The sequence below is a fragment of the Cannabis sativa genome, unplaced genomic scaffold, assembly GCF_029168945.1.
Source record: "Cannabis sativa cultivar Pink pepper isolate KNU-18-1 unplaced genomic scaffold, ASM2916894v1 Contig3, whole genome shotgun sequence".
Classification (NCBI taxonomy): Eukaryota; Viridiplantae; Streptophyta; class Magnoliopsida; order Rosales; family Cannabaceae; genus Cannabis; species Cannabis sativa.
The window spans coordinates 5,503,829-5,528,661 of NW_026870039.1; the positions used below are offsets into that span (position 1 = coordinate 5,503,829).

Sequence of the window (24,833 nt, forward strand, 5' to 3'; positions counted from 1 at the left end):
ACCAACTCTGAGTAGCTACCTTCATCGTAGGCATACTCGTCGAGGTTTCCCTCGTAGTCATCGTCAGGAATTCCTTCTTCTTCCTCAGAACCCTCAGCTGCTCTTGAGGCTACGTCTTCCTCATTTGGATCTTGAGCATCCTCTAGAGGGCGAGGTTGACGAGTACTTCTAGTCTCCACCATTTTTGTAACGTGAAGTGTATTTTTGTAGAAGCTTTCTTCAGCTCTCAATGAAAGCACCAAAATGTTGACCAAAGTTTTCGGCAACCAATAAAATATTATAAGATTTGAGAACTGTAATAAAATTAGAGAAGGATTTTTACGTGGTTGGGGCATTAATGAGCCTTAGTCCACGAGTCTGTATTATTTATGGATGTATTTAATACAGAGAATGTCTTTGGTGAGTGTTTCACTCTTATAAATATAGAGAATGTTCTTGGTGAGTATTTACTCTTCTTGCTCTTATGCAACCCAAGATTCTCGACCCCATTTAATGAGCTTTGAGGGGGTATTTATCGTGTTTTTGGTGGGGTGATCCCCAGAATTATTGTACATGTGTATCTGTAAGTATCCATAAAGTTGAGCATTCCCAATGAATATACCATGAGTAATGCATGGTCAAATCCCTAGGTGATATAGGGCTTTTATGTGGAATGTCCTTATTGTCTTTTGACTGACATGACTCTTCACAGTGTAGCCGTCAATAGACTTAAATGATCATTACTTCGTAGCTGCAGATTGGGGGTTGTGCCGTCAGACTTTATTGCGTGTAGCAGTCCCAACACGCTTCCTCCCATGCAGCATTAAATGCGAATTGACTACTCAGGGGAAGCCTGACACCTCGCGGAGATGCCTTAATATTAGCTGGGCATCCGGGAGCGTATGGGGCTCAGCTTGCCTTCTCCGGGAGGCACGTTCCGGATGCTGCCTTATATCACAAAGACTTAGCAAATAATTATAGCATTAAGACGCTCTGATCCACGTGTCCCTGTCTAGTTGGTCCACGTATATTGGGCAAAATCAGGGGCAACAGATTGTAGCAATGGTTCTTTATTTTAACATTTTAACTATTTTAACTAAAATTTAATTAAATATAGAGAGGATGGTTAGAGATTAAGAGGTTACACGTGGAAGAGTGTATATTATACACAACCATATGTATTATACACAACCATATGCAAAAATTACAAATTCACATGGTGAAAAATTAAAAATAATTATATAGTGATTAAAAGTAGTTACTATCAAATAATTTTCTTATATATAATAATCTTGCAATTATTTGTATTTTTTTTTATATATTTATTAATTTGAATGATTTTTATAAGGGGAATCACCCATATACCCTCTTTTTAATTTTTTTTTTTCTAGTCTTACGATATTTGTTTTATTTGGAAAGTACAAATGAGAAAACCCTTTTCTATAATTAGGTTTTTTTTTTTTCAATTTTTTTTTATGTTAAAGTGTCAATATTCAATTAGAAAATAAAGACCTAAATCTTCAAATTGATTTTTTTTCTCTTAGATATGATATCAATTATCAATCACTCATCATAATATTCCCTTTCTTATCTATCTTTAAATCTCTCTCTACCCTCTTAATTTAATTAGCTCAACTACCTTCTTTAATTATATTCCAACCAATATGTCAATTTATACATCGCTCAACATTGTAAAGACTCCCATAATCCCATTCATAGAATAAACACAATCAAATACTTATAATATTTGTTTTGTCTTTTTTGTTTCTAGTTGATCATTAGAACACCATTAGACTATGCAACAACCAGAGTATAAAATTACCAAATTGAGAATTTTATTATGAATCGAAATAACTAGTTAGTTGTTGTTTAAAGTAGGTGTTGTGTCCATATAAAAGACCATAAATTTGTTTGTTTTTTTTTTTATTCTGAAAAAAAAATCATATTATTTCATTATTGACACTTTTAAAAACAAGGATAATATCGCTTTCAATTTTGTAAGAGTTTGTCAATATCAGACTACTCATTTATTTCTCTACCGGAATCTCGCCTAATTTATTTCCACTGTAAACATTAAACAAGCTTTATTTATTTCAAAAAAAAAAACAAGCTTTATTATTATTTATTTTTATTTTCTAACATCCTCTTCAAAATTAGATGGTAGTTATTTTATTTAGTCATCATCTTGGATAACTCCATTATAAGCCGTTCTTTTTACTCTACTTTTTGGATTAGTATTTTAGGTGGCTCTTTTTATTCTTAACTCACTATTTTGGAATAACATGTGGTTATTTTTTATTTACTTTAGCTCTTGCATTAATTTTTTTTTTTTTTGGTGGCTCTTTTTGTGGTTCTATTTAGATCAACTTTTTTAGTTTACTTATTTATTTATCTATTTTTAGGTCGAATACTCGTCAGAGATTTTATTTTTGTTTGATTGCTCTGATACTATGTTAGAATTTGCGATAAGATGAATGAGATTCTATCACAAAATCAATTGACAATGGGAGGAGTAGCTCATTCATCTTATATATTCTATTATTTTTCTACAATTTAGCAATATGTGACTCTCTAACAAAGTTTTCTATCCTTTCTACTTTGTCAGAATTTTTTATAATAAAGTAATCTGAATCACAATATGAATAAACGTCGAATGGATATACAACCAAACAAGTTAATTGTCTAACCAAAAGATATACAAGGTCAAAATATGGATCGTTTTAAACAAAACAACTTATATAAGACCAAATAACCCCGAGAATTCAGACAAAACAATTGAGGCCACTCAAGCAAGCAAACCGAATGTAAAACAGTGATTGACACCCCAAAATAATCAAATATCATGAAATTTTATATTATAATAAAATGTCCAACTATTTTTATTTTTTTTATCAAGAAGGAACAACTTCATTAATCACAAGTGTTATACCCGAAATTCGGCTACCATCTCAGTGGAAGACACGTGTTAAGATAAAGAGAATATGGATCGATGTGATCACTTTTAATGTAATAAATCATTAATTGCATAAGTATAACAGAGCATACTGGCAACTCGCTGAGTATAAGGTCTTATGCAAGAAAAAGATATGCAAACTATTGTTTGGTATATTAACAAGAAGCCATATGTCATTGAATGCATAAAGCGAGGCATCAACTCTGTTATATCTGGGAAGACGAAAGCGACACATATCGACTGTGAAAACACTTAGCAAATAATGTACAAACTAAGTATAACAGTCGGGTCGGCTCGAAACCTAATAGGCGAGGTGCTTATCTCGCTATAGGAAAGCTCATTCCTATAACTTTCCCCAATTAACTTCAGACATCTTCTCAGCGAGATTTAAATCTCGACGAGTCAGAAGCTAACATTCAAGTGAGCCTCGAGAAACTCTCTGTTATTAAAAAATGCGATTGTCACAAATTAAGCGTTAAGCTTTCAAATAAAGAAGCAACAAGGCGTACATTGTCGACCTCGGAAGGATAAGAAAAAAGGCTCCAGCTCGCTATCATAGTCACTGGAACCAAGCTCCTGTCGAGACATCCCTGAACGATACAATTAAAGACGTGTTTTAAATACACGATCATTTTGACCCAGTAAAAGCGGAAAAATCACAGCTATATGATTTTCAAATAAAAACAGCATTTACACTACGTGATATGTAATCAAACCCCATGATTTCAGGGGATAATCGTTGTAAAAAGATTACAGTCAACTTTGTAATTAATCACGACTATGTAATTATAAATAGTGGCAAGTTAGATCAAAAAAGGGACGAAAAAAATCATACAAAAGAGGCCCTGAAAAACTATCAGAAATCTAATAAGATTGACTCGCGGACTATGCAGAATTTTAACTGCAAAACCACGTAAAAAATCCTGTATGTTCATACTTTTTAATTTACAGATTTTATTTTTTCTATGTGAGATTGTCACTATTAGGCTCAAATTTGGTTAACGAAAAATCTGCGTTAACAGTTTGGTGCTTTCATTGAGAGCCTTTGTGAAAAAGCTCAGAAAAACTCTCTTTTCTTTTGAAGAAAAACCACCTCCTTCATAGCTGAAAACCAAGAAAATATTAATACCCCACATGAGGAAACTTATCATCGTCCTGGGAAAGAGCCCATGGGCTCTAGAAGGTCTACCAACCCACAGTCCAGACGGACCACTCGTTCTAGGAGGACTCAACTTGAGGGTGGCCCTATCACTCGGACCACATGTTCCCAGAGGACCCAACCTGACGTTGGTCCTAGTACACGAACGATGCGCTCGAGGAGAACTCAGCGTGGGAATGGCCAGAACCCTGCAATGAGGGATGAAGAGCCCACTCGTGGAGGTACCCAGCCTATGGGAGACGATACTTATGAAACAGAAAACCGCCGCCTTAGGCGCCGTCTGGAAGAGGCACAGCAGCGGAACGCTGATTTAGAGCGTGATGCAGCCGTAGCTACGGCGGCACATGGGACTAACGCTCAAAATCAACCTGAACCTGTAGTGAGAAGACCACAAGGAAAGTCTCGTGGCTCACGAACTAGGAGACAGGAAAATGCCCGGGAAGAACAACCCAGGGAAAATGATACCCCATGAAAATCAGAATGATCAGCCAGAACCCTCTCACAGAATTGAGAATGGGAGGCAATCAGAAACTGATGAACGAGAAATTCCTCATGAAAATAAGGAGGATCTTGGGACTCAACCTAGAGAACGTAGGTCACCTGCGAGAAATCAACAGCGTTCTTCCCGAACCCATAGAGCAAGGGCTCGTACAGACTCTAATGGGGGAAATACGACAAATCACACTCAGGGGGAAAGAACAAAGCGTGAAGAAGCAAGTGTGACCTCAAGGCAGTCAAGGACCCACAGTCGATCAACTCGAAGAGGAGAATGTACTCAACGAGCTAATGATCGAGAAAGCATGGGAACCAGTAAATCCACGAGTCACTCAAAGACGAAGTCCATGAGTAGGACGAGGTCTGTGAGTAGGGCGCAATCTGTGAGTAAGACGATGTCTGTTAGCAATTACTCCCAACCGGGTCTACGAGAGCACTTGAATCAAAAGAAACTTGACCTTCACCAACAACTCGGTCCAAAGCAAGAGGATCCCATCCAATTGCAAATAAATGAGTTGGAGGACAAGTTCAGGAGATATCAAGTAGGGGAACTAGGGAGACAATCTAGATATGACTTAGACGAGGAGCTTGATCTGTATCACCCAAATATCATGAATACCCCTTTTCCTTTGAGATTTAAAAACCCGCATGTCTCGTCGTATGACAGAACCACTGATTCGGTCTCGCATTTGAACAACTTTAATACAATAATGCGAGCAAGTAATGTGACAAACAATTTACGCTGTATCTTATTCCCCACCTTGCTTGTTGGAGCAGCAAGCAGCTGGTTTAACAAGTTTACTCACCATTCAATAACAACCTGAGAACAGTTGTCCAGGGATTTCAAGAAACAGTTCCAGGTTGCTAGGGATAGACGACCCGAAGCGGCCTCGCTAACCAATATAAAGCAACAGCCCGGCGAGACACTTAAGGCATACTTAAGTCATTTTAGCACGACTGCGGTTAGGGTTAGAAATTTGGATGATAGTACACAACTTACAGCCCTTCAGGCAGGAATCTTTACTAATCCATCAACCGCTGGGGGCGAGCTGTGGGACGATCTATAAGGTCGTCCAGTAAGAAACATCACTGAGTTCAACGAAAGGGCTCAGGTGTTCGTTCGAAAAGAGGAAGCTCGAAAAGAAATGAATTTGTTGAAAACAGGCTCGAGAGGCAAACCCAGCAACATTTCGACAAGTACTGTTTCAACGGGAATCAATAACTCGGGGGCTTCTGGCTCGAAGAGAAAAGACAGTTTTAAGGAACCGTCAGAGGATAAAAAGAAATAGAAGAAGCACGATAAGTACATCCCAGTGTATACTACTTATACCGAGCTTAATGAAACTCGAGAGAATATTTACCTCGCACATGAGCAAAAGGTCGCCTTCAGCAAGCCCGAGCCCATGAGGAATGCGAGGAGCAAAAGAGATCCTAACAAGTATTGTAAATTCCATAACGATATTGGGCACACGACGACGAATGTCATCAATTGAAAGATGAGATAGAAAGTCTCATCGCTCGAGGTCATTTCAAACAGTACGTGAAGAGACAGGGCTATGGATACAACCAGCCCAGTCTGCCCAATAACCCAAATAACCAAGGGTTACAACCTCTTCCTATTGAAGGAGAGAACATCTTGGTTATTTCGGGAGGGCCAAATATCACAGGGGAGAGCAGTAACTCCCAAAAGAGATATGTGAAAGAGATAAAGAATGAGGAGTCGGAATTCGCCCAAGAACCTTCTAAGAAGGTGAAAACTGAGGAACCTCTAATCATATTCACGGAGGAAGATGAGAAGAACTTGAGATATCCTCACGTCGATCCATTAGTGATTACCATTCAACCCGCTAATAAGAAAATAAAGAGGGTGTTAATAGATACCGGAAGCTCAGTAAATATCCTTTATAAGGAAACACTGAGGAATATGGGGCTCGAAAAATCAAATTGAGGCCTTGTATGGTAAATCTTTGCGGTTTCACTGGAGACAGCATTGCCAGTCTGGGCACAATCAAGCTCGCATTAACCTTGGGCAAGGCACCCTTGTCTGCCACTATTATGCAAGACTTCCTAGTTGTCGACCTGCCATCGGCTTACAACATATTGTTGGGTCGTCCAGCATTGATCAGACTAGGGGCAATTAGTTCGATCAAACACCTATCCTTGAAGTTCCAAACACCAGAAGGTGTAGGAGTGGTGCGAGGCAACCAGATGCTGGCTTGCGATTGCTATCGCATTGAGTTGCAGCATAGGAAAGTCGGTCACCAATTAATGGCGATCTTGGCAGAAGAAAGTGAAAGCAAGGACGAAGATCTTGACCCCTGAGTTCAAGATGAAAGAAACCTATTAAAACCAATAGAAGAATTGGAAGAGGTTATTCTCGACCCAGGAAATCCCACAAAGTGTGTAAACATTGGGAAGAACCTGGACAAGCAACTCAAATAGCAGCTAATAAGTTTCTTAAGGGCAAATCAGGATCAATTCGCCTGGAGCCATGGAGATATGATAGGGATCGACCCTAACATCATCTACCATCATTTAAATGTTGATCCAAACTACCCAGCGAAGAGACAGAAAAGGAGACCCTTAGATTCCGAGAGACAAGGGGCACTAAAACAGGAAGTGAACAAGTTGTTAGTCAATGACTTTATACGCGAGGTGTTTTATCCCTCGTGAATAGCCAATCCTATTCTCGTCCCAAAGCCTAACAGGACTTGGAGAGCTTGTATTGATTTTTTTTATCTAAATAAGGCGTGCCCGAAAGATTTAATATGCTTATTTTTTATTTATATTATAGGAGGTTTAGAGCACTCTTCTCTACTTTATTCTTTAAAATACTTCATTAATTTTTTTTACCTCACACTTTTACATTACACCATCTATTTTTTATCTATATCATTTAAATATTGTATTATTTTTTTAGAAATCTAATACATTTTTTTTTTTAAAAAAATGTGTTTATAATAGAAATCTAATACATTAATATAATATTATGACACACTCATATATTAAAAAAATTAATAAAATTAATATAATATTTATATTATTATAGAAAAGTATTACTCATTAAGTTAAAAAAAAAAATGTATTATAACTCAATTTTCACTTTTTTTTTTTCAGGCAATTTTAACTCATTTGATGGAAGGTTTCTTTTAAATATTTTTCTTTATATTTTAGAAAATTAGTTATAGTAGCTCAAATTTTACTCATTTAGTGCTCTTACGGTTCTCAAGCTCGATGACGTTGATGAACGATGGATGTTTCTCGATTATTTCTTCCTTTTAGGGCTGTACATCGGTCGGTTTGGACGGTTTATCCTATATATTTTCTAACCCAATCTAAAGTTCGGGTTGCTAAAATTTAAGTGCAACCAGCCCAATGTAAAAAAAAAAAATCTATAAACCGACTAACGGTTTGGGCGGTTTGGTCGGGTTAACTCACCTAAACTGGCCAATTTTTTTTTTTTTTAGTTTTAAAGTCAAAATCAATAAAAATGAAAAAGATAAATTAAAAATATCACATTCCACCAAAGTACAACACCATATATATGGCGTTAAAACTAGTAATTAAGTATATAACTTTATATTATTATATATTTAATCATTTATGTTATACATAATAAAAACTAAAAAGTTTAAAAAAAGTTTAAAGGTGCAAAATCAGGTTGGTCGGTTTAATTGGGCGGGTTAGACTTATTTTCAACCCGCCTAATTAACAAATTGGGCGGTTTGTAATTTTTTCGGGTTATTTCGGTTTGTAATTTCTATCGGTTTTTTCAGTTCGATTTAGGCAGGCTATTCGGTTTGAGCGGTTTACAAATTTTTTTGTACAGTCCTACTTTCCTTTATGTACTCAATTTTGATTATTATCAATAAATTGGTCATTACAAAAAATAATAATGATAATGAATTTGGTTAAAAAAAAAATAAGAATTATATAGGGTTTAAACTTTAAAGAATGAATACGTGGTTTGGAGAAAAATGGCCGTACGTGAGGGAGCGATTATGTGATGATGGATTTGAAAATGCGTGTGGCGCGCGTGTGGTGGCGCGATGAGTGTACGTGTGGGCTTGAGGGAACAACGTGGGGCTTAACCACATTGATGAGGAGCTGCTCAAGTGGTGGGCGTCTTCGTCCAATAGTTGAGAACTCATCATACCACGGCTTATCTATCTTCTAAATTCTAATTGCTTTTAATTACTTCATCTCATTTCTCACCAACCTTCTTTGACTCGCTCTACTCTAATCTAATGGCTTCTTCTATTAATAATCACAAAGAAAATTATATGTAAATTATTATTTGCAGAGACGGAACGGAGGAGAGTTTCTTACACAGAAGGAAGCCATGGACAGGCTCCTCTCCTCCTCTTCGTCTGCAACCTCTCCTTTTAAATTCTATTTCAAACCCTCTCCTTCCCTCCCTCGTTTTGACTCTACAAAACTCACCCTTCTCCCGTCTTCACCTCCCCAGTTAAGGCGCCTCACCTCGTTGTTCTGCAAATCTCAAGCTTCTTCTCCTTCCTCCTCGTCATTCTCTACGCCGTCAAACAGTTTACAGGCTTTCTGTTTTTCGTCGTCTACTTCTCCTTCTTCTTCCCCTCATGGCTCATCAAATGAGTCGGTGCCCGAATCTCAGAATCTCAAACAGATCTCAAATGGGGCTTTTGAAAGAAGCAAGGTAAAGTATTTTCCTCAATTATTTAATTTTTAATGATTTTGCTTTAGCCACACAAAACGGTGATGAACTTAGTCGTAATTGTGGATTAGTTTCTTAATTTTTGAATAAATTTGCTAATGCATTTTATGTCGATCTTTTGGGATTAGCCTTTTGTGGTTTTTATCATTGTTTTGATGCAACTGCAATGGCGAATGAGAATTTGGGCTAATTTAGTTCGAGGGTTTTGTGTATGTCTATGTTTGCTGAGAAATTGTACTAGAAAGAACCAATAATTCTGACTTTTGTTGGTTCTCTCGTTTGAGTTTGTAAATGTTGACTAATAATTTTAAAGAACTATTTAATTTACAAATTGGAAATTCAGAATTGGCAATTGGGTGGTCATGCTGCGTGTGGACACTTGTTTAGCAACTTGACCTTTGATTCATCTTCTCTTTGTCCTAACTAATTAGTATATAAGTTATAAATAAGAATCTATACTAATGGTTAAGAAGCTTTCTTCAATTACAGATTATGTTGTTTTCTTTCCGCTGTAATTTTTTGTTGGTCAAAATGTTTGTGAAAATTAGGGATAAATTCTACTTTAGCTTAACAAGACAGCAATGGGCTAGTGATAATTATAGATTTTAAACCCATGTACCTAACAAATGCTTTCGACTTAGTATTTTCTTTATCTTCTATGAGCATCTAGGATACATTGACAGTTGAGTGTGAGACACATTGTTGCTTGAGTATGAACTTCTGATTTTACGGTGCAAGAGTTCCTGTTAATGGGACAATTTTTAATGTGGTCTCATCTTATGGGGTGAGAAAATTTATGTGATTTTGGATTCTTTGTTCTATGATCGACTTTCCATCTCATCATTGACCAAAAAATGTGAAGATGCTAAACAATTTCCTTATTGCAAATGTGTTTCAGGCCACTAGTGCAGGGGTATACATTATGCTTTCTGCGCTTGCTATGATCTTAATTCAACCAATTTTCGCACCTGCAGCTCTTGCAACTTTTCAAACTGCAGCTAGGACAGGTGGCCCTGCGGCTGCTGCTGCAGTTGGGGGAGCACTGATCCAGACTGAACTACTAAGTAGTGCATGGACCGGTTTCTTTGCTGGTTGCTTACACACTTTATCAGGGCCGGACCATCTTGCTGCTTTGGCTCCTCTTTCAATTGGGTGTTCCTGGATTGAAAGTGCAGCGGTTGGAGCCCTATGGGGCTGTGGGCATGATGCTGGTCAGGTTATTTTTGGATTAATATTTCTGTTGCTCAAGGATAAGCTTCATATTGAAATTATCCGAACTTGGGGAACAAGAGTAGTAGGCCTTACACTTCTTGTCATTGGTGCTATGGGCATCAGGGAAGCTTCAGAAATTGCTGCTCCATGTGTTGCATTAGAAAATGGTGAGTGTGATGTCGGGGTTTATGAAGCAATTCAAAATCCTTCACTTGGTAAGAAGAGGATTGGTTTTGCTACTTTTGCCACTGGAATTGTCCACGGGTTGCAGCCAGATGCGCTGATGATGGTCTTACCTGCTCTTGCTTTACCTTCTCGCTTGGCAGGTGCTGCCTTTCTGATAATGTTTTTAGTTGGGACTGTTGTGGCAATGGGAAGTTACACAGTATTCATAGGATCATGTAGTCAGGCATTAAAGGATAGGATTCCCAGAATTACTGAGAAGCTGACGTGGGCGTCTTCCATTGTAGCCATTGCTCTTGGATTCGCCATCATTATCAGCCAGTTCTTTGGGTACAGCCTTTATTGAATTTTCTGACTTTTGTTTCAATATTCATATTTTGCGAGCTTCTCCTGGAGTGTTGGAAAGGAGATCTTTAAGAGGGACCAACTTTATCAGGGGCATCAGCTTGTGCCGTTGAGAGTAATCGAGTTTGCTATCTTGCTTTACCTTATAAAAGCTTACAAGTTTTAGTATACAGAGGAAAGCCTTGTTTATTTACAATTCTTTTATGGTAGAGATCGGATTTCTTAATAGCCTTTACTTCACTTTTATAATGTAAGATACTAAGAATGATGCAATTTAACTTTTTACCCCCAACAATTTCCTAGTATATATGTGATAACAGTATCAATCATTACATATAATCAAGTGAACTTGAATAGGCTGTGATGAACTGAACTTTGTAGAACCATGTGCAGGAACTGATGGAGTAACATCCCTACCAGTCCAATTACACCAAACTAATCTAATTATAATAAATTGAATATCCAATTACGATTAGAGTCTGATTACACCAAACTAATCTAATTATAATAAATTGAATATCTAATTATGATTAGATTAAATTTGAATCACTGAATTTTAATTGTATTGAATTAGATGGCAAATAATGAAATCAGTTAAAATTTAATTAAAAATTGATTCAATTTGATTACACATAGTATATATTAAAAGTCAATAAATAAATATATATCTTTCCCTTATTAAATGTACTATAACAAAAAAATGTTGTTTTTTTTAAGAAAAAAAAATATTGTGATTCAAATTTAAACTTACACATATCTAAAAAAAATATATATATTTTTTATTTTTTTAAACAATAAAATAGAGAAAATATTTATGATATTTCTATCATTAATAATAAAAAAAGGTGTACTCTTATAAAATTAATTATTAAAACTAAAGTGATGTAAGTTATACTCACACAATGACATTACACAATCTATATGGAGTCACTTAATAATTATAATAATATATAATAAAACTAAAGAAATAGATCATAAACAAAGAATGATATATGAATTTTTACGTGGTTTTAAAGGATTAACGACCTCTAATCCATGAGTCAATATTATTATGATAAGGCTAGAAAAACCTGTTGGAAATTATTTTACCAGGATCTTAGATCTACTCACAAGTATGTTTATTAACACCCTAAATATGAACTTTCTAAAACGATAAAATAAACACATATAAAGTTTAGGAAACCTTACATTGGGTACAGCTAAATAATATGACTCCTTCCGTTCAGATATCTAGCCCTTGATTCTTTTCTGTAGCAGAGCATTATCAATATCTGAACCTGGATCTCTTTCTCTGAATCTTTGATGCTGAAACTCCTTCTTGCTGAAAGTCTTTCTTCACGATCTTCCTCACTATGATTGATGTATCACTTGCTGTGTGTGGGCACTACTCTTAATACTAAGGATTTCGAAAATGAAGGAAGAAGAGAGAGAAAGTGGGTTCGGCCAAAGATAGGGAGAGAGAGAGGCTCAATTTTTTCTGAATCAGAAGTGTCAGAAGAAAAGTGTAATTTTCCTGAAGCCTTCACTATCTATTTGTAGCATTCCACTAAGGTTAGGTTTGAAATATTTGGCATTAAAATAATGAAAATATCAGTTTAAATTCCCTACAAAAGTGGCCGGCCATGCTCAGTGGATTTGGGCCTCACTTTTTGCAATTTTGCAGTTTTATCTTTTCTGCATCTGATTTTCTCAAAAACGCCAATTTTCAAATTCAACCATTTAAAATGCCAATTCTAACTATTTAATAACTATAAATAATTATTAAATAATATTGTCATTTATCATATTTATTAATTGAACCATACAAAGTATCATAATTAACAAATATGCCCCTAAAACTCTTTCTTTACAATTTCGCCCTTACTTAGTGAAAAATTCACAAATAGACATAATCTAATTTGAGAATTATAATTGATTAATCAAAACCAATTATATGAGTCTTACAAGAAATATTATCTCAACTAGTGCCAAGACCATGGGTCTATATAACCGAGCTTCCAATAAGTAGATCAAGAATTTAGCACTAAAATTCACTAACTTATTAATTCTTCGTTGAATCCACGCATAGAACTTAGAATTGCACTCTCAGTTATATAGAATGCTCTATATGTTCCACCATATAGACGCATCATTAGTTATCCATTGTTATAATCCTAATGTGATCAATGATCCTCTATATGAATGATCTACACTGTAAAGGGATTAGATTACCGTAACAACCTACTATGTATTTTATCCTTAAAACACTTGACCCCGTATAAATGATATTTCAGCTTATGTGAAATGAGTACTCCACCATTTATGTTCGTTTGGTCAAGCTCGAAGGAGATCATCCTTTGCTTACTATTCGCCAGATAGAAGCTATAGATTCCATGTTTATGTTAGCGCTCCCACTCAATTGCACTACCGTGTTCCCAAAATGTACGTATCACCCTGACCTAAAAGTAGGCTTAACTAAAAAATCAAAGAACACGAATAGCCTTTCAAGATTGAGCCTAATCATAACAAGATTAAGAACATTTGATCTAGGATCAACTAGGCGATATTGACTTGAATAGATATTACGGTAAGTTTAATAAATCTAAGTCAAAGTTCAATATCGGTCCCTTCCGATGCATACTCCATGCGTCCAACCTGAGCTTTACTTTAACCAATGCTCTGAAAAGATCATAGCACTTCTCCAAACGCAAGTAAACTCTGTTGTAGATTATCATATCAGTAAAACCATATGTCTGATAAATCTAGGAAACTTTATTCACATAGTCATGTTTACTTTCCAATGTGTTGACGGCACAATAAACAGGATCAAGTATGTGAAAAGGGTTTCAGATGAATTTATACATTATGTACATATAATCATGAAATAAATCATGTTAACCATGCAACATTAAATGTTATTTCTGATCTATATTAATAAGTAAATCTGATTATATTGAAATGAGTTTTATTTAGGGCATAAAACCCAACAAACTACCACTTGCACTAACATAAAACAAAAAGTGCGTTTCAAATAATCTCAACACCTTGATATACAAATCAAGTGTAGTAGTAGTAAACTCCTCGTAATAGGATCTGAAAGGTTGAATTAAACACAACCTTTTCTCCACCATTACTCTTCCTTTAATCACAAAATCATTGATAATGTGAAATTCCTCTCTATATGTCTACTCTCTTGGGACACTGGATTCTATATCTTTGGCAACTACTTTTGGTTAATCAGGAAATAACACTAGTAGTTTAGGCAATTTGGAATGGTGCCAAAAATGTGTAGAACTTTCCTTCGACTGAATAAGTACCTTTCCTGCAACTTTAACATTTAGTCCATTCCTGGTAGACCTAGAGACTTCAGATAGGTTTTTACACTTCTCCAAAATCACTATTCCACCCCCAGAGTAACCACCATCTTATCAGAAAGATTTACTAGCACAAAGGCAAATTTCGAAATCTGATATGGTGTAGTCTAAGAGTTTTAAACACACCCTTATAGACTAACATATAGTTCCTCTTCTTAATCTTAGGATTTACTTGATTGTCTTCCAATGTTCTTCTCCTGGATTAATCTGATTCGTACTCATTACTCCCACTCAACAGCAGGTGTCTGGTCTAAGGCATACAAAAGCATATCTAAGACCTCTCACTGTTGATTTAAGAAATTCTTTCATGGCTTTATCTTTTCTGGAATAGTTGAGACTTTTCCTTAGATAAATAAAATCTATGTCTAAGAAGTTGTGAAGCTTCTATAGATTGCCATTAGAAAGAAAATGCTTCAGCATCTTACTAAAGTAAGTTGCTTGCATTAGAGTAAGTAATTACTAGGTATACCACAAGCCATAGATTTAGATAAACTCAAACCTATAATACTAGGAACAGGAAGTTTGTTAAGTCCATTGAATAGACTTATAAACAAAAATTTCCTTTTATGTCCTTGTAATAGAAAACTTTAGGTTACTCCATGTGAATGGATTAAACCATAGTTCTTTCTTCTTGGTTTCTTATCTTGACAATCCATTACTTGTTTAAACTCACAATGGATTTTAATCACTAGTGTCTTCCAAGTCATAAGAAGGTGAGTTCCTAGAAACTCTCCCACTACGACAAGGTACCGTGAATTATGTCGAAGAAAACTAAATGGTATTGATCTCTTCGGTTGTGACAAGACAACAGAGGCAGTGGGATCATCATATGTTATATAAGATGATTAAACACTTTTGGAATCAAGAAAAATATCTCCTTTATTTGCTACTTGTTTTCAGACTTAGTCATTATCTTAGAAAAGTAGTATTTGTTTGAACAAACACTTTCTTATCTATTGACAATGGGATGGTCCACCCCTAATCACTTAGAATAGCTAACAAACCATGGTTAACAGTTCTAGCTTTTCTTAAGATTTTGATTAGGTCATCCATGAATCTAGTAATGATTTACATTAAGTATACAACCATTACATCATTCTGAAATTGTATTACCATAGAAGGAATTAGGCAACGACTAGTAACTAATCATCAACATGCAACTCGAAATTTTTGGGGAGGTAAGTTTGAATATAATTCAAAAATCAAATTAATGATCTTTGAACTGCATATCTACTAACTATTTCTCCACCCCTATCAGTTCGCAAGATCTTTAACCACTTACCTTAATGGTTTTAACCATTGCTAGAAATTAATGAAATTTTTCAAACATTTCAAATTTCTTGCTAAAAGGTATAATCTAGAGTTATCGTTTTAAGAATACAACGAAAAACTCATATCCACCCCTGAATGTACATCCATCTGCGAATGAGATGAACTACTTTCAGTGGATATAGGCATATTAACTCTTTGCAGAGATTGATCTTGTCAAATCCACTATGAACAAGATACAAATGCCATAGATTAATGAAAAATGTGGTTGAGTCTTTTGATGATTTAGGTATAGTTACATCAAAGAGTTCTTAGAATAGTGCAAGTGGATCCTGGTCACAGAATACCAAACTCATATTCCATACAGTTTGAATCCATTAATAGAAGATGGATATTGAACACTTGGAAAGTGTAACTATATTGCTTCCTGGAAATAGAAATATAAGAAAATTTCTGTTCGGATTCTAAAATTAAAGTCAAAGACTTAAATTCAACCAAATATAATGAGTAATTCTTTCTTGGACCACCACTACTAATTTAAACTGTAAGTCAGATTTGCCCATACAAGTAGGAGATTTCTAAGATTGAGGATTTATATCAATTGGGAATAGAATTTCGGGATTATAATCTTATGCGTCATTTACTTTCTTAAGAGAAAATATAGAATGACATGAAATGATTTATAGACCATTCATCCAATGATATGTTATTGAGCTAATTCGTAATGAATAAGCTAAGAGGAATTAGGATAATTTCGTTGTTTAAATAAGAATCCAACGATGCTTCGATTAGCAAAAGTCAAAGTAATCTTATTTATATAATTTTTTTGATTCATATCGTAAAAATACTAGTCTAAGGTGTCATCAATGAACAGCTAGATGTCGCATATACACTATTTATCTTTCGAGATCTAACACTATTATGAATGTCTAATGGTGAAAATCCACTAAGGATTTATCTCATTAGATAAACAAACCAAGTTAGACCAACAATGAAGATTCGAAATTAAACTACAACTTAATAACAGAAAATAATATGGTTCAATATAAATTCATACACAATTCAGAAATTATTAAACATATAGCAAGTAGGAATGACAAGTGAAAATACTAAAACATACAATCCTAAATAATTTCCAAGGTTTTCAACAAACTGATATCAGTGTCCCGTTTAGGCGAGAGTCAAAGCTTCCATCCATTGAATAGAGTTGTCAGCTCATCTAAAATGTTAAACATTCTAGCAACCTTTTATTCGATCAAGATTGGAATTCAGCGTTGTCACGTTTAGGCGAGAGTCAAGGCAATTCTATCTTATGAGCTTCCACTATTGTTTCGCAATTTGCAAGTCAAATATGGTCGCCACCATTAGGGTGATCTATACCATATAAAACACTTACAAACTACTTATCTTTCGAGATTAAACGGTGCGAAATTGCTAATGAACGTTCCTCCATTAGGGAGGATTACTCACTAAAACAAACGCGATGTAAAACCAACAATGGAGATCGAATATCTTAATAATAAAGCTCATTATTTAAAGAGAGTTGTATTTTCTTTGATTCTCTTTATTTAATCTATTTATTTTAAATATATATTTATTAAAATTTCCGATTTAGAATGAAAAATTCTAAATATAAATTTTAATTTAATATTTATAAATTTTACTTAGATGGATATGAAAATAACATGAATTATTTCCATCTTAGTAATAATTTCCAATAAATATTTAGAAAAATATTCAATTTAAGTTGTTACAAAATTAATTTACAACTCAAATTTAATTTTCTATAAATATATATTGCATTTCGAAAAATTAAAGTATTCAAGGATACAATTTTCGAAAATGCATGTTAAAATAAAAAAATTAATCCTGGAAAAATTATTCTAATTTAATGTTGGCCCAAAATTAATTAATAAAATTAATTTACAACAAAAAATATAATTTTCCTATTTAATTAAATATATAAGAAAAATTTCAAATATTTAAGTATGATGATGAAAATCAACTTAAATATTAATTTTCTATTTAATTAAATACACTAGAAAAAATACTTCAAGCAAAAATATCATCTATCTAGATTTTCCTTTGACTAATTAATTCAATTTCTAATAATATACTTTAATTCAATTTATTTTAAATTAATCAATAAATGAAAAAAAATCATTGATTTAAGTTGATCCAAGAATTAATTAAAATAAATAATTAATTTACAACTTAATCTATTTTTCAAGATAAATTCAAAATCATCTTGCATTATGAAATGCAATTTCGAAAATTGATTAATAAAATAAAGAAAAATATATTTTACTTCATTTATTTTAATTAATCATTAAATGAAAAAATCATTGATTTAAGTTGGTCCAAAATTAAAATAAATAATTTACAACTTTAATCTATTTTTCAAATAAATTTCGAAATTCCAGCATTTAAGAAATGCAATTTCGAAATTTGTTTAATAAAATAAAGAAAAAATATATTTTGAAAATTATTTAAATTTAGTTGAAAAAATAAATTTCAACTAAAAATAATTTTCTATCTATTTAATTAAGTGTCATGAAAAAGAAATATTTAAGTATCATGATGAAAATCAACTTAGATATTTAATTTTCAAATTAATTAAATGTATTAAATTCAAGAAATAAATAATTAAGTGTAAAGAAGGCTTAATTATTAATCTCTAGTTTAATACTAGGAAAAAATATACTTAAAATAAATTGTACCAAAATTAATTATTTAAATAATTAATTTTACAATGTATAATATTTTCCTATTTAATATTAGAAATAATAAGTAGTCTAAAATAACTATCTAGAAAATATCTTATTTGACTAAGTATCTTTTCCACAAAATTTGAAAAAATGTCTAATTTAAGTTGTATTAGAAAAAATCTAGAACTTAAATATTTTCAAATTTAAATTTAATTAAATATCAAAAATTAAGTTGTAACCACTTAATTTAAAAATATTTCATTTTAAGTTAATATTCGAAAAGATATTAACTTAAAAAAAAAATATCTAAAATATTCCATTTTAAGTTCATATTCGAAAAGATAATAACTTAAAAATATCTAAAGAATCTTAATAACCAATGCCTAAAATTCCTCAACTTAATTTTGAAATTTTAAATCCAAAAGATATTCAGATTTAAGTTGGCTAGTGGTAGATAACTAAATATCAACTTAAATAGGAATATTTAATGAAAAATTTAAATTAAGCTTCAGAAAGAATCTAGATGGTTATAATTCGATATTTAATTAAATACAAGAAAATACATATAGTTTAGCTTAGAATAAAAAATTCTTTAAACTATAATTTTCTTAAATTAATTTCAAAATAAATGAAATTAATTATGTTGCTAATCAATTTTATTAGGTTAAACTAGTTTAATTAACCTAGTACAGTTATTCAAATCAGGCAAATGGGCCTTCACAATTGGGGTGGTTCATGTGAGGAGGTGCTGGGTTCAGTATGTCGTACCCACTACTATGGCTCACAAATCTCACACAAGACCCAAAAGAGAGGAATTTAACCTTAAAATGAACAAGTGTTATTAATTGAATAGGCCCAAAAACTAAACGGGCCTAAATAAAATCTATCAAGAACTATGATAATTTATTTAGCAACAACAACCTATATGCATCTATAATGAAATTAAACACATAGGCTCACACAGGCACACTTTGGATGGATCCTATCATGTTGCTAGGTCATACACAGATGAAAGAAGATTGTAAATATACCTGTTACAAATTATTAACTTGACCAAAGGAGCCATGAGTTAAAATCAGATCATTAGATCTGTCAACAAGTTAACCATGGCTATTTGCAATCAAGCAATAATAGGTTTTGAAAACTTACACACAAGCTAAAACACATACTCCTGCAACAAGGTTAGCTGGATAGTTGGATGTAGGATTTATTTAATTTTAAATTAAATAATTAATTTCGAAATAATTAATTAAATAAATAAAATATTTATTTTTCGAAAATTTAAAAAAAATTTCGAAAATTTTTTTAAAAAAAATTAAATTTAAAATTAAACCTACAATTTTGAAAAATTAGGTTTCAACCAACCTAAATATCATTTCAAAATTTGCTAACTACTTTTAAAATTTAAATGTTATTTTATAAATAAAAATTAAATAAAAAATTAAAAAAGATAAATGAATATCTTTTTCAGATTTTAAATGTAATTTAAATAAATAAAATAACAAAATTTAAAAGTTAGCAAAATATCTTACATCTATTTAAAATTACATGATTATAGTTATCTTATTTTAAATTTAAATAAGGTCAAATTATTTAAAAAAAAAAATTTAATTTAAAAATTTAAAATCTGACCTTAAATTTAAAAATAAGATAAAATATAATCAAATTTAAAAATAAGATAGATTATTAAGCAAAAAAGATAGATACTAACTATTTTTAAATTCAAATTATACTAATATCTTGAATTAAATTTAAAAAATATTAAATTAATTCAATATGATAATTAGAATTGAATTAGGAATAGTAATAGTATAAATACAGAACTACACAAAAAATCGGAAGTTAATTCCATGAAAAAGCATGAAAAGACGAAGAAAAACGAAAAAATTGCAAGCTGTACGGACAGTATGCCAAGCATACTGTCCATGGGCGTGCTGGTGGGTGCTTGGGCGTGCAACCTCGGCAGAATGCAGGATTTGCATGAAATCCGCGCGCGCACGAGGGTGTTGCTCAACCCCGATTTTTTCGAAACTTCAAAAAATCATAACTAATTCAAATTAAATCGAAATTGAGTTCTGTAAAAAAGTAACTTGCTTAATTTTTTCCATACTATTCAATAAAAATAATTCCAGAAACAGATATTCAATTATTTTTCACGAAAATTCACAAACACCAATCAATCATCAAATAACACTCAATACAACATGATACCATCCAAAAACAAACAAAACAATCGTTTTAAAGTCCAAATTTCTTGCGAGTAAATCAATTACCATGGCTCTGAGGCCAGTTGTTGGAAATTATTTACTAGGATCTTAGATCTACTCACAAGTATGTTTATTAACACCCTAAATATGAACTTTCTAAAACGATGAAATAAACACATATAAAGTTTAGGAAACCTTACATTGGGTGCAGCGGAATAATATGACTCCTTCCGTTGAGATATCTAGCCCTTGATTCCTTTCTGTAGCAGAGCATTATCAATATCTGAACCTGGATCTCTTTCTCTGAATCTTTGATGCTGAAACTCCTTCTTGCTGAAAGTCTTTCTGCACGATCTTCCTCACTATGATTGAGGTATCACTTGCTGTGTGTGGGCACTACTCTTAACACTAAGGATTTTGAAATTGAAGGAAGAAGAGAGAGAAAGTGGGTTCGGTAAAAGATAGGGAGAGAGAGAGGCTCAGTTTTTTCTGAATCAGAAGTGTCAGAAGAAAAGTGTAATTTTCCTGAAGCCTTCACTATCTATTTATAGCATTCCACTAGGGTTAGGTTTGAATTATTTGGCATTAAAATAATGAAAATATCAGTTTAAATTCCCTACAAAAGTGGCCGGCCATGCTTAGTGGATTTGGGCCTCACTTTTTGTAATTTTGCAGTTTTATCTTTTCTGCATCTGATTTTCTCAAAAACGCCAATTTTCAAATTCAACCATTTAAAATGCCAATTCTAACTATTTAATAACTACAAATAATTATTAAATAATATTGTCATTTATCATATTTATTAATTGAACCATACAAAGTATCATACTTAACAAATATGCCCCTAAAACTCTTTCTTTACAATTTTGCCCTTACTTAGTGAAAAATTCACAAATAGACATAGTCTAATTTGAGAATTATAATTGATTAATCAAAACAAATTATATGAGTCTTACAAGCAATATTATCTCAACTAGTGCCAAGACCATGGGTCTATATAACCGAGCTTCCAATAAGTAGATCAAGAATTTAGCACTAAAATTCACTAACTTATTAATTCTTCGTTGAATCCACGCATAGAACTTAGAATTGCACTCTCAGTTATATAGAATGCTCTATATGTTCCACCATATAGACGCATCATTAGTTATCCATTGTTATAATCCTAATGTGATCAATGATCCTCTATATGAATGATCTACACTGTAAAGGGATTAGATTACCGTAACACCCTACTATGTATTTTATCCTTAAAACACTTGACCCCGTATAAATGATATTTCAGCTTATGTGAAATAAGTACTCCACCATTTATGTTCGTTTGGTCAAGCTCGAAGGAGATCATCCTTTGCTTACTATTCGCCAGATAGAAGCTATAGATTCCATGTTTATGTTAGCGCTCCCACTCAATTGCACTACCGTGTTCCCAAAATGTACGTATCACCCTGACCTAAAAGTAGGCTTAACTAACAAATCAAAGAACACGAATAGCCTTTCAAGATTGAGCCTAATCATAACAGGATTAAGAACATTTGATCTAGGATCAACTAGGCGATATTGACTTGAATAGATATTACGGTAAGTTTAATAAATCTAAGTCAAAGTTCAATATCGGTCCCTTCCGATGCATACTCCATGCATCCAACCTGAGCTTTACTTTAACCAATGCTCTGGAAAGAACATAGCACTTCTCCACATGCAAGTAAACTCTGTTGTAGATTATCATATCAGTAAAACCCTATGTCTGATAAATCTAGGAAACTTTATTCACATAGTCATGTTTACTTTCCAATGTGTTGACGACACAATAAACAGGATCAAGTATGTGAAAAGGGTTTCAGATGAATTTATACATTATGTACATATAATCATGAAATAAATCATGTGAACCATGCAACATTAAATGTTATTTCTGATCTATATTAATAAGTAAATCTGATTATATTGAAATGAGTTTTATTTAGGGCATCATACCCAACAAAACCTATATGATTTACACAAGTATTTTGTCAAGTATATAAATCCTAGAATTTGACTGAACGCTCAAGGAATGAGATTCTCTCCCTTTGCATGAATGGATTTTCTTATATTTATAAAGTTAGGGTTCTAGTTTGTAAACCTTGCCCATGTATAGGGTGAATAAAGATAATACATTGACTTCGGGCTCATTTAGTGAAGCCTAACCCATGAGGCATTAGTATTCTGCTGACGCGGATGTCACGTCATGTTGATAATTTTAAAAATGTGTCATACCTTTGTGGATAATAAAAACACATAGATGCTTGATTGACAATTACTTTATTTCCATATTCGGAATATATGATTCTTATACATGATTCTAGGAATAAAATCCTTATATTGTGGGATATAATAATAAATTACTATGATGCAGAGTTGGATATCTGGATGCTCATTAACTACTCATCTGGAAGTTCCGCTTGACGTTTATCTAGAGGACACATTGTGCTAAATGTTTGTCTCGCGTGAACGAGTCGTCTATGTTGATTTTTATGGTCAATATCAGAGTTGATAAAAATAGTTTTCATTCAATATGAACCATAAGCCCAAGTGATGAGAACCCTGCTGATGCAGGAACCAAGGTGTTGCCAATGAGCAAATTCTAACATTGTTTGAATTTGCTCAACATTGGTCCTGTCTATTGCAACAGGATCACTCCCCCAAGTGTAATCTAGTTTTTTTAAGGTTCAGTTTATATGGATTAATGTGGAATTTGTGGAAGATAATCCATTTAAATTGAACCTGTTTTTTCTCCAAGCAGTTTTGTCTAACTGTCATTTTAGTTACATTCATTCCCTATTTGGCAAATCGGTTAAGTTTGTTAAAACTCAACTCATTTAGGAGAGAGAGAGAGAGAGAGAGAGAGAGAGAGAGAGAGAGAGAGAGAGAGAGAGAGAGAGAGAGAGAGAGAGAGAGAGAGAGAGAGAGAGAGAGAGAGAGAGAGAGAGAGAGAGAGAGAGAGAGAAGGTCAAGATCAAATTGGTTAGAGTTCATGTTGTCATGACAGATTGAAGAGCTCTAGGTTTAAGCATTGGAGAACCAATTATGTCTGTAATTGTTCTTGATGGTTCTACATTGTAATTAAAGTTTGTAACTTGTTGAATCATAGTATAGAAACTTCTTGGGGGAGAGCTGGAGTAAGACTTAAAATTTGAGATCCGAACCAGGATAATTCTTGTGTTTTCTCTCTGTTTTCATGTTTAATTTTTTGGTTTGTACGTGTATTTGTTTGTTGATTATTTGAGTTTTGATATTGTTTGAGTTTGTGTTGTTCAATCACAACAAATTATTTTGAGTGATTTTAGAATAACATATTACTGCCTCATACCTCTTCTATAGATATATATATAATATGGGTATGCTCTTAATGGGTATTACCCATGTATGGGTATTTTATTCTTGACCATTGGATCAAATATCTAATGGTTGATATTTATAATCATTAATTAAATATTAAAAAATTAATATTTCCTATTTTGTTATTCTCTATATTCCTAAAATAGATAAAACTATTAATAGAAATAAAAAATTTATAAATAGAATTGTTATTTAAAAAATAAAACACAACTAAAAAATTAACAAACTATTTTTTTTAATAAAAATCATTTTAAAGATTAAAAAGAAAAAAAGTGTATATTTATCTTTTTAAAAAATTTATTCATACTAGAATTCTAAATTGTATTACTGAAAATAAAAAAATAATAATTTTAAGATTTAAACTGTAATGCACATAAAATGTATAAGATTTTTTTTTAAACTTAAAATCTTTAATTTTATAATAATTAACAATTATTTATATGTTTTTATTTTTTTTTAAAATACTTGAGCTTACCAAATCTATAAGAACAAAACCAATGAAGAAAATTTTAACAAAAAAAAAAAAATGAAGGAAGAAAAAAGTATCATAAACATTATTGAATAATAGCAATTGCCAACACAAGAATTTCAGCACAAAAAATTATTTTGACCCCTAGACAAGATTATCATCTTCCAATCCTAAAAATATAAATAATGAACAACACCTCATTAGTTATTCTAGGAGAATGATTCATGGTAATATCAAAAAAATCATTGGATGGTAATAATATTTTAGCCTAAGTAAGAACTAAGAAGTATTGTAGCATTTTATTTTTAAGAATATAAATAATATTAAGACAATTGGATTCCACAATCAAGCTCCTATTCTTCTAATAAAAAAAACACATTAATATACATGTAAATGATTTTTAGTTTTACAATAATAAATTATTAATAAACTC

General features: G+C 32.6%; 2 protein-coding genes across 2 annotated transcripts; both read left to right on the forward strand.

Moving 5' to 3' along the window:
- The first annotated feature begins 5,731 nt into the window (after nt 1-5,731).
- LOC133033136 (uncharacterized) lies at nt 5,732-6,534 on the forward strand. The gene is made up of 2 exons (XM_061107747.1): nt 5,732-5,840; nt 6,083-6,534. The coding sequence occupies exons 1-2, from the start codon at nt 5,732-5,734 to the stop codon at nt 6,532-6,534; spliced, it is 561 nt and encodes a 186-aa protein (XP_060963730.1).
- A 2,147-nt stretch (nt 6,535-8,681) lies between these two features.
- Nucleotides 8,682-11,314, forward strand: LOC133033298 (chloroplast protein FOR GROWTH AND FERTILITY 2-like). The gene is made up of 2 exons (XM_061108013.1): nt 8,682-9,261; nt 10,178-11,314. Exons 1-2 carry the CDS (start codon nt 8,929-8,931, stop codon nt 11,018-11,020), a joined length of 1,176 nt encoding a protein of 391 aa, XP_060963996.1. The 5' UTR covers nt 8,682-8,928; the 3' UTR covers nt 11,021-11,314.
- The last annotated feature ends 13,519 nt before the right edge of the window (nt 11,315-24,833 follow it).